Genomic DNA, 11,394 nt, shown 5'->3' on the forward strand with positions numbered 1-11,394 from the left:
TGATCTGGCTGTGGGTCTTCCGGCTCAGGGGTTTGTTGTACTGTGGCCTCCACTGGTGCTGATTCGTGAGCCCTATTCTCGAATGAATTGCTCAGCCGTAATGAAGTTCGTCTCGACACATCGCTTGCTCTGTTTAGTCTGGAGCTTAGCTCTCTCTTCGTAATAATACAATTTATCGCATTACTTCTACAAAATATATTTATTTCTACAATATGTCAACAAATTTAAAGTTTTTATCTTCTCCGACTGGGACCAGGTGCTGCTGAGCTTGGACGAGGCAGCATTCTTCGAACTGATGAAGAATGCGGTTGCGCAGTTTGGGGTCGTGTTACAGGAGTAGGTGTGGCTGATCCTGCCCTTGGTCTCGGTGCCTGTGTGCCACGTGGAGCTACGCGTTGGGATCCTCCAGCAATTGACGGCGGTCTTAAAGAAGAAGTAGTTTGTACCGGTCTTCTAATCGCAGTCGGTTTCGGTGGAGCGATTCTTGATGTCGTGGATTGGGGCCTTTGAATTTGTCTTGTACTAGGTGCAGGTTGAGGTTGTTGGTGTCTCTTTTGTCTTCCCTGTGTCGCCATAGGTCCGAGCCAAGCAAAATTCCTTTCATCTTCTCGTAACGGTGAACCGGGAATTTGAACACTGGTAACTATATCGTCCAAAACTGCCTGCGATTTTAAGATTTGCTGTGCTATTTGTTGACCTTTGGCTACCGCAGCAGTATCTTCAGCATTCTGAATCATTGCGATACTTGCGTCAAGCAGTCTATCCTGTTGTTGCTTCGTTTCCTCTACGAGATCTAATAATTGATCCCGCGTATCGGCTCCTATTGGCGTGGGATGCTTTGGCGATCTAGGCGAATATCCAGTCCTTAGTAAGGTTGGTGTGTATTTGGTAGGCGTTGCTACAAATTCTTCTCCGAAAATGTCATCAGTGTTCATAAATGATTCCTCCAAAATTTCGGGTTCAAACTGTGGCACGGCAGCAGAGAAAAATTCTTTCGGAATTTCATCAGCTTGGTCCACTAACAACGAATCATCCATTTCCATTTCGTCTATATCCAAAATCTTATCGGATTCGTCCAGCTTCTCCTCTTCTACTTCATCTACTTCTTCTTCCTCCTCTGGCCAATCCAGCGTAAACGGTGCATACTGGGGAATTTCAACGTCAACCAGTTCATCAGGTTCTATTCCTTGAGGGATCTGTTCAACTGTTTGCTTTTGAGTTGTTCGTAACATTTCTAAGCGCGATGCAATCGCACTTCGAGTTGGTGTCAACGGAACGGATGCTGTGGGAAGGACTGGTTGAATAGCAACCAAATCATCTAGCACTTCGCTCATTTCTTCAACTATTGCTTCGCCTTTCTCCACAATTTGTTCTTTTCCTGGCGATTTCGAAACAGCTGCAACTGCAGCAGCCTCCGATTGGAGTGATTGTTCCAATTTTTCCATAGTTTCATTCAATAGGTCTTCAGCTGGTAAACTGGTATCAAGCAATGATTCATCGAAATCAATTTGCTGGAGCGCTCGTTTGAAGTTATTAAGTGTCTTCTCCAGTTGGTCGAAAGCTGGTGTTCCTGGTATAGCTCCCTCAGCAATTATTTCTTCTACTGAATTGTTTAAGGTGTCTACAATACGGTTCAATGCATTCTTCACAGGACTTCCCATTTGAGCGCCCGCAAAAATGTCATCCCCAAGTTCATCATCTCCAATGAGTCCTAGTGAGGAGTCTCCAAGACGTTTAGCAGTTTCTTCCCACACATCGTTCATTCGATTCGAAATATTCAGCAATTCGTCAGTTACGTTCAAACTCTGCTCAGCTGCCTGTTGGACAACGGGTTCTTGTATGGTCTCCGAAACGTCTTGTAATTCTTGTGCGTTTTCTACTGCTTCCTGAATCACGTCGGATAGATTTTGTAACTGAAGTTTTATTCCGAGAGGACTAAGTGGAACTTCAGTTTCCTCTGTAGCTTTTTCCTGTAGTGGACTTTCCGGTTTCACCACCTGCTGCTCCCTGAAACGATCCAAACGACCTCGGAGTGTTTCAAGCACCTGTTTACCTTTCTTAACCTCAATCGCTAGGTTTTCAACTGACGGAGTACGCGGTTGTTCGGAAATGTTTCCGATCAATTCGTTGTGTGCTTTCACCTGCCGATTGATTCGATGCATTATCGAAGTCATTCTCTGGGGAGTTCCAGGACTGATATCAATCAGACGAGCAGTTGTGCCTCCCGGTGAAATTTCAGGAGATTTGTAGATATAGGGTGCAGGTTTGGGTGTAGATAGTACAGGCCTTGGAAGAGTTCTCACGGGAGTCTTTGGACTGGAACGTCCCATTGTTTCACGATACGCTCTGCGAGCTTCCTCTATTCTTCTTGTAGCACTTATTGGCGTACGAGGAGTACCTGCCCGAGGGCTAGCAAACTCAACATAATCGTCCGCGAAGTCAATGTCTTCATCTGCCAGAAACTCGCTCTCATCTTTCAGTAGGTCACTTCTGCTTCGGCTTAACTCCCGGGTTACCTCTTGCTGCCTGGGTGTTAGCGCTGCGGCATACGATATGTCTCGTGCTGGTGTTCTTGGTCTAACCGGAGAAACGTATGCCGCCTCTCCGAACATATCATCATAGGCCAACTCCTCTTCAGCAAGAAGATCTTCGGGAGCGATTGGACTATCATCAAGCAGCAAAGGTTGGAAGATTTCCTCGTAATCACGATCGCTTACCACGAGACCAGCACCAGGTCGCCTCGGAGATGTACTCGTTTGTATTTCGATTTCGGTGGGTTCCTCATGCTGGGAGAAATCAAGGACACGTGGTTTGGCAGCCTTCGCGGCATAGTACTGCTCCATCAGCCCACGTGTTCTGACATCTGCTCCCTCGAGTAGTTGGGCACGTCGTTGCTGCTCGCGAATTTCTTCAATTATCTCTGGAGTAGCGATCCGTGGTCTCGGTTCCGGTTGTAGATGTCGAATTTGTTCCGTGATCGGGTGCTCTTTCACAATATCCCTCACTTGGGGACGTTTTATTCTCCTTGATGGAGTCCCTGTAATAAAAATTATGGATAAATTTCAAAATTGAGATGAAGAAAGCAAGATTACATTTCATTTTGAGCATTTTTGTTTTAGGATAAGTAAATTTCTCGGTTGGTTCTATTCCAAACTGTTGCGGTTCATAGATCAGACCAGCGGTTCGCGCTCCAGAAACAAAAATTGGTGGTGTGGGAGGAGCATCTGGATGACGTACAATCCGTAGGGGAGAACGAGTTTGTCTGACCGGAGATCTATGTTGTTGAATCACTCGTTGGCTTTCCTCCTTTGGAATGGTTGTTTGGCGAACCCTTCCAGGGGCCCTCAGACCACTTGGTGCCGCTGTTCCGGGTGGACGAAGTCCTGTTGGTTGTCGTATAGTTTTTGTCTTGGGAACTGCCCCTGTTCTAGCCCTAGAAGTTGTGGAAATGGGCTCTTCACCAAACGCATCCGTTTCAGCTTGAGGTTCAGGTAATTTTACACCAAGTCGTTTTTGCAATTTCTTCGGAATCATTCGACTGGAAGAGAACATCTGTAAGTCAGTGGTTTCTTGCAATATAACATACCCACGGTTGTCTCGGTCCCGTAGAAAAGTCCGCAAAATGTTCGTCGCGAATTTGAATCTTCCTTTTGCCAGCTTCATCAATAGTAATCTTCATTTTCTGCTTCTCGGAGCGCAGTAAGCTTTCGATGCCGGCATTCAAATCCCTCATAGTGGATCGCGATGGACCCTGCAATGCCCTGGGAATTCTCGACTGTTGGGCTTGTTGGAAATCGTGAATGGGTTGAAGCGTATAGACGTATAGAAATTCCACACCAAATTTTGGAATCTCTTGTGCCACGGAAAACTCTGTGTACAGCGGACCACCCGACAGTGCGTACTGAGGAATTGGAAATGGAGGGTTTTTCGCAAGTTCCTCGACTATCAATTTTCGAATATCGGCTAGCTGGTAGTCTTGTGAAAAGGGCTCCAGCTTGCTGCCTGCTCCGGGGATGGTTCTGAATGGCCCAACTAAGCATTTCTGCTGGAGAACAATTAGCAGCAGTGACATGTAGTGATTGCGAAGTTCCAGATCTGGAGCAGAACGGCAGGAGGCCAATTTGCGCATCCATTGGGCAGCCAGGACTTTGTCTGAACGGGGGAGTAGGGATTACGTTGCGCTTTATAGCAAATCAATTACGTTTTTTAACCAACCTTCATCTTTTAGTTGTACAATAAGAATTTGAGCAATACGATAGAATAGCTTGAAATTTTCTTGCAAATTCACTGAATCCATTCTTGAATTATAGCCCCAATTGCAACAGACATCAAATTCAAATAGATTGAGGAAAAAAAATTAAAGCACAGATTGCTTAAATTTTCAGTGTGTAGTTTCATGTGCCCACTGGTTGTGGAAATCTTTGCACATGACCAACGTAATTTGACATATATTACAGGTGAGCTATATTTTTTTGCATCGTACAAGAAAATTACTCATGCATATTAAATATTGTGCAGAATCACGGCATTTTATTCATAAATCTAACAAAGTTATAAATTTTGTTGATTCAAATCCGTTTTTTTTTGTTATTTTTCTCACAAAATTGAACTCGAAGAAAAAACTAACTATACAATCATAATTTTTGCCGTTTTTTATTACAGAAAGCCCGTGAATATTGCTTACCAAAAATGTCGAACAAATAGATGATCCTTCTGGGAATTGATTAAAATAGAGTTACATGAACGATTCGAGTTTATCAATCGCTACTGCTGATTTCTCATATGATATGAAGATATAGAGGAATATGTACGGAACAACAACATTTTATTGATAAAACTTGTGAAAAAATTTCCTCAAAATTGAACAAGAATATATCGGATTGCATGCTGTTAGGCTATGTTCCCATTGCAGCGTGGCGCCAGTGTGGCTTGGGGAATATACACATGATCGTGACATGCCGAGGCGCCACTCAGTGTCACTTTGGATGCGCTTTATACCTGTAACTGGACATTGGAGATGACAGTGGTACAGTGTCGGTGTTTCAATGTGGGGCCATAATTTCGGCACCGAACTCGATGTTTACAAAAATGTCCAATTAAACGTGTCGCATCACAGGTCTGTCCAATTAGCAAAATGTCGCATTGAATGTAACTTAGGGTGCTCATACACTGTTTAACCGAAGACACATATTTGACTCTTTCTGGCAGATAAAATTTGGTCAACGTGTACTGATAAAATATATTCGACAAAAAACACGATAAGCAAATATTCAATTATTGCATGCCTACAATATTTTTTTGGTCTGTTCTTCGAACCTGTCGGTACATGTGTTGTAATTTTCGGATAGTTGGATCGAGAACGAAGTAAACCACTTGTGATTGGTTTGAACTTTTACAAAGGAATGACATTTTATTTGAGTGAAAGATAAGTCAATGACATACTAGCGTGGTAGACTGGTTACATATGAATTCAATTATAGCAAATTTATAGCAACATGGTTAGGTTATCTTCAATATTTCAGTCGATTTTTTTTCCATGCAAACAGTATACGGCCGCCTTTAGAGCTGCCGCAGACTACAGACTATTGTCGGCCGATAGATTGGTCGGACGACTTAATCGATATGGAGCGATATGCATATGCGCACACTACACCAATTCTGTACCGGCCGATAAAAAAGTTTCATAGGCTTCCCGATTGCATTCAAACTATTCTGTTGGTCAACTGTCGGCCGTCCGTTTAATCAGTACTGGCTAGCATCGATCTACACACATACGACGATTGTTTATCGGCCGATAGATCAATTCGCTCACAATTTTGACATCCGACATACGTGCCGTGCGAATCACTGAGAATGTAATACACCCAATATTCTCTGAATCTCTTTTTGATTTTCCTTCACCGCCCAGCAAACATTAAATCGCATAGCAAGCGTATATATAACATCATATGCCCTAAAATTTGGATGCCATATAATGCGCCTAACTAGCATATGCATGCAAAAGTGGAGGCCATATACATGCATGGCAAATGCCTACCAAATTTGTTTGGATGAATATGCAACTTTGACCGGCTATAATAGCGACTTTTGCCATACTCATATACCAATTATTACAGACATAGAAAAAAAAAACAAATGGCGCAACATATTTTCGTGAAATGTTTATTATAGCCTCACGATTCGCCATTTTTATGTATGAGTATTTATGTTTGTAGAAATAATAATTGTTTGATTGACTTGTGTTGGGAGTGGAATATGAATGTTTGAAATGGCACAGATTGATGTTTGGTGAAAACTGCTCCGATGTGGGTTCGAACTCCGGTCGTCTGGATTATCATCCACCAGCTATCTCGCGCGGCTATCTGAAATTTAATTCAACAGCGGTTAAAACTTTCGAGTGCATCAGAATTTCATTGACATTTCAATATGATGTAATATGTTCTTTATTAGGATCTAATATGATTCACTGTTTCATGATTTTCTTCAGCATGCAACACGATTCACTACAGTACTGAATCGATTTAAATTATACGCTTATACGACACACAAACTGCATCAGCGTAATATACGCATATGATGCGGATTAAATATATTTTAAGACAATGTGCATCATAAAATTGATGTTTATTATACCGAATTGCGACTTAATTTAATAATGGTATTTAAAATCGAGTTTAAACATTTAATGCGATTTCAAATATACACGATACATACTTTGATTGATATTATATGCGATTATGATTTATTCGGATTTCTTGTAAGACTTGACACGTGCAAAATTATACGATTTAATGTTTGCTGGGTCTTCTCCGTTGTCAAACACAAATTAAATACAGCTTTTCGAGAATACTCGGCCGACAGTTGGCTAGTGTGCGCACTCTTGACCAACCCGACTGTTTGGTTGGCTCGGTGTGCGCACTAGCAACCCAACTCGATCAAACTATAGACTGAAAAAAATGTCTGCAGTGTGCGGGGGCTCTTACTGTATATCCATTTTTCATTAAAATGAAGGTGGAAGCTAGCCACAAATGGCTGCCACAATGGCCTCACCTCTCGCCCGAAAATCAATCGTTTTGCGAAACATTGTGAAGAAAATGATCGTTTTCGCACACTTCCCATCAAGTAATATCAACCAAACTCTAATCGATTACTCACAAGATATTAAATTTTCATCTGCTCTCACATTGTATAGTGAAAAACGTCGGAAAACTCGAGCTAGTGCTCTGGAAGTTAAATTTTCATTTTTCAATCGTCGGCAATAGTTTTGTTTGTATTGGTGATGCCATCGTTATTTTTTCGACACTGATGCCAGACAACATCATCGAAACAGATATCAAAAGCACTCAATGAAATGTTGTTCCTGAGTCATAGTGTTTCATGGCATGAAAATCAATAGAATAAAATTGTATTGATAACAATACAATTATTATTTTTACGTTTAATGGGTCTATAATGTAAGTTTTAGAATCTTTAACATTGGGTAAGAAAATTGTATTGCAGAGCTCAGAACACTGCCACGGCTGCCTATGCTTTCAAAAATAGTAAACGGAAAAGTATTACATTCAATCAAAATGCCTCGGCCAACGAAGAGAAGGGTTAAGGCTCTCCAATGTGAATATGTGAAAACAATACGATCAACGAAAGAAATATTAAGGAATTATCAACATCCAAAAGAATAATACCTAAAGAGCCCCAATTCGCATGCATTATAAATTTGCTCATGTTACACTCGCGTATAATCAGAATTTTACTTCATATGCAAATGCACCTTCTATATATATCTATATTTGCAATTGTTCATCGGAACATATCGTTCATACATTTGACTTTAGTATTGAATTGTAATTTTTTTCAAATGTATTCGTGTCAATGAAGCGCCACATAGTCTGATAAGTGAATTGATCTATTTACGTGTGCTTTGTTTTTCTCTCACAAACACTATTACCCCATTTTTACACGTGGGTTTACCTATACTACTACAATGGCTAGCTTCGATCTTTACCTTAATGAAAAAAAATCAGGTGTATGGCACGATTATCGCTAACTCACTCTACCTACCGTCACCGCATATCTCACTATCCCTCTGCTGTGAAAGTTCATCATTGACTTCACGATATGTCAGATGGTGGTAAATTGGTAATTCGCGATGACAGAAAAAAAGTGTCGACGTCTGGTGGCGACTTCAAATTAGGGCTATAATTTGGGTCCCAAACTCGTTAGTGTAATCTCTATCAGATTAGAAGACACCAAGCCGGTTTTTGAATTTCAAAATTTAAATCAAAATTTTCACATCATGTTATTTAATTACTTGAGACACATATTTCTGACTTTCATTCAACCATATGGCTATACAATTCCAACATTGTTACTGATTTTTTTCATTATAATATAAAGTTGTCTCCATAAACAATTTTCGTATGAGACTTTTTCCCCAACTGCAAACAAAAATGTTTTTAATTGAAATAGAATACTAATTTGATATGGAAATGCTAATTTTCATTCATAATTTTAATTTTGAAAACTTTCATTCCGACTGAAAATCAGCTATTCTTTGACGCTCCCCTAAACTAGTAAACGAAGCTCAATGGCGTCAACGCGGATCGCTGTTTTGAAGAAAACAAATACTTTTGACGTTTGAGATGTTGGCACCAAAAACATGGCGGGTGCCATACGGCTGCAAAAAATTCAAAAAATCCATACAGATTCAGGCAATTTTGCACGCTATTTACTTACCTATCGCGAGGACTCTTATAGCATACCTGGTCACTGTCTGAGTACGTTGGCACATGATAAGTAATTCGAGTAAAGTGCGATTCACATACAACATCCACGTCACGTTCACGTTCCGTCCCGTCACGTTGCGTCAATTATTCTTCCAAGCAGCTTTTATGCAAACATTCACATACACCGGCAACGGCAACTTCGACTTGCCGTTGCTGGTGTATGTGAATGCTTCAATAGGAATTGCATGGATGAATAATTGACGCAACGTGACGTGACGGAACGTGAACGTGACGTGGATGTTGTATGTGAATCGCGCTTAATTCGCAGCCGGATGACGTCTTTAGAGAACCCCCATTGAACTGACAGGAGTCAACATATCGGGTATCCCACTGACATTTTCCCTTTGTTTTCATATGAATTGGGTATCCCACTGACAGTTCTGCTTGAGATTTTGCTAACGATCCTAGCATCAATCATAGCACCCGGCTGGTAATCAATCATATGAAAACAATCATATGAAATGCACTTTCAGCCATATTGGAATTGCTGTCGGTATTGTTTACAAACAGCATCAGAACGCTCCCGGCGACTCTCTACAAACTGCTGCGACGCTTATTCGAACGATGCCTACTGTTACGGACAGCTGAGGCTTATCGCGGATCGAGTTACAGATCCATAAGATAAGCAATATTTGAGATTATATTTAGAAAAGACCTCCAAGCGAGGTATAGAAACGTTTAGAAAGGACCAATGTAAGGCAATTAAAAGATGTAAGAGCTCAAGTGTTTTGTTAGGCTAGAAAAAGCTTGTAGTTCGAAATTATTGCCGGTCATAAATTCAGAATGGACGAATATTTAAATAGCGTCCGGTAAACAATTTAATGCATGCATCATTTAGGATGCATTTTTATTACCCTTTTCCATCCCTAGCTGCGCTCAGCCAGATACACCAGCAGGGTGTAATAAAATAAAAGGATGTTATTTAGAGCGAAGGATGGAAAGGGGAAATCCAAGAATAAGATAGGCGCACCGACGAGGTGCTATAAACTTAAGGTATTTTCTTAGGGTAGTGCAGCCGTCTCAGACTGCACGTTACCATACGCTAGAAGAAGGGACAAGGAAGGTAGATGATCTAAACGAAACCGATATGTTATCGGTTTTCAAGAGAGAGAGAGGAGATGTTCCTCGTCAATCTTAGTTTAAGGAACCATGTATATATTGTGAAACTTTTGAATAAATTTTTTAGTATTGTAACAGAACTCACGCGAAAGCGTTAAAATTTTTCTTTCAATAGAGAAATTTTTCATGGTGGCTCCAGAGAGGAGCAAGTTTTTCCTTTTATTTAAGTACAAAATGTGTTAATTTGCGAACTCTTCTCGGCAGTGGATGCCAGAGGTGATGTTCGTGAAATCTTCTCAGCAGTGAATGCGAGAAGTGTGAATTTGTGAATTCTCAAAGGCAGTGGATGCCTAAAAAGTGCATTTCTTTCGTGAATTTTATCAAAAGGCAGTGGATGCCTAAAAAGTGTATTCGTTTCGCGAATTTTCCTAAGGCAGTGGATGCCTAAAGAGTTTATTATTTTCGCGAATTTTCCTAAGGCAGTGGATGCCTAAAGAGTGTATTATTTTCACGAACTTTCCTAAGGCAGTGGATGCCTAAAGAGTGTATTATTTTCGCGAACTTTCCTAAAGGCAGTGGATGCCTAAAGAGTGTATTATTTTCGCGAACTTTCCTAAGGCAGTGGATGCCTAAAGAGTGTATTATTTTCGCGAACTCTCCTAAGGCAGTGGATGCCTAAAGAGTGTATTCTTTTCGCGAACTTTCCTAAGGCAGTGGATGCCTAAAGAGTGTATTCGTTTCGCGAACTTTACTAAAGCAGTGGATGCTATATACACACATAAATATATGTTAATTCAAGTACCAGAAGGCAGTTATTATAAATATGACCAACTGCCGCAGCAGCACGTGGTCGTGGAGTTAGAAGCAAGAGGTAGCAGCAGTATCCTCGGCACAATCGGAGAGACCATCGCTAGAGATACCAGGAACTGTCAACCAGCGGAACCAGAAGCAAGCGGTGGCATTAGATGCAGCAGCACCAGCATTGGCACTATCAGAAGTGACAAGAACAATCCGAGCCAGAAGGTTTGGACCACTCAAGAACCAGTCGGCACCAGCAGCAGCAGTAGTATCCCAGCACCAGATGAGTTAATCGAAAAACAGGTATAGAATTAATCTATATTAAGAATTATAGGGGTTGCGATAGCAACCATGGGAGTTTTTAAAATAGGGGCCAAGAGAGCAAAGAAATGATAAAGGAATAAATTCGTACGGTCAAGTGAGCCAACATTAAAATATAAACAATAAAATTAGTAGGAATATGGAAAACACATACAAGATGATTACCACTAAATACTTCACACGTAATGTGAAGGGTCACTGTCACCTATGTCACGAGTCTGATGAGGAACAGATGATTTATTGTTGCGAGTGTGAGCGATGGTTCCACTTGAGTTGCACTAATCTAAAGCAAGCCCCTCTAACGGGTGATCGGTGGATCTGTGTCAAATGCACAGATCTAGAATATAATTATTCGAAGAAAGTGCGAATAAGTGACTTAATAGGAATACTCGCTACTAGCATATATCCTAGTGGGTGGGGAAATTATTATAAG

At 41.0% G+C, this 11,394-nt stretch overlaps 1 protein-coding gene across 1 annotated transcript; it reads right to left on the bottom strand.

Moving 5' to 3' along the window:
• Window positions 1-219: 219 nt before the first annotated feature.
• LOC129761871 (uncharacterized) lies at window positions 220-4,333 on the bottom strand. Its single transcript, XM_055759695.1, has 4 exons — window positions 4,216-4,333; window positions 3,591-4,152; window positions 3,093-3,538; window positions 220-3,037 (listed from the first exon to the last, which is right to left on the bottom strand). The coding sequence occupies exons 1-4, from the start codon at window positions 4,295-4,297 to the stop codon at window positions 234-236; spliced, it is 3,894 nt and encodes a 1,297-aa protein (XP_055615670.1). The 5' UTR covers window positions 4,298-4,333; the 3' UTR covers window positions 220-233.
• Between the last annotated feature and the right edge of the window lie 7,061 nt (window positions 4,334-11,394).

Source organism: Toxorhynchites rutilus, chromosome 1 (genome assembly GCF_029784135.1).
Source record: "Toxorhynchites rutilus septentrionalis strain SRP chromosome 1, ASM2978413v1, whole genome shotgun sequence".
Lineage (NCBI taxonomy): Eukaryota > Metazoa > Arthropoda > Insecta > Diptera > Culicidae > Toxorhynchites > Toxorhynchites rutilus.

What these genes read in the sequence shown, in the direction of transcription:
- LOC129761871 (XM_055759695.1), bottom strand. Translation starts at nt 4,297, where the DNA reads ATGGATTCAGTGAATTTGCAAGAAAATTTCAAGCTATTCTATCGTATT. An exon ending in TCTACGGGACCGAGACAACC is followed by an intron (nt 3,539 to 3,590) that starts GTGGGTATGTTA and finishes GTTCTCTTCCAG; the next exon opens with TCGAATGATTCCGAAGAAAT. An exon ending in AAAAATGCTCAAAATGAAAT is followed by an intron (nt 3,038 to 3,092) that starts GTAATCTTGCTT and finishes TTTTTATTACAG; the next exon opens with GGACTCCATCAAGGAGAATA.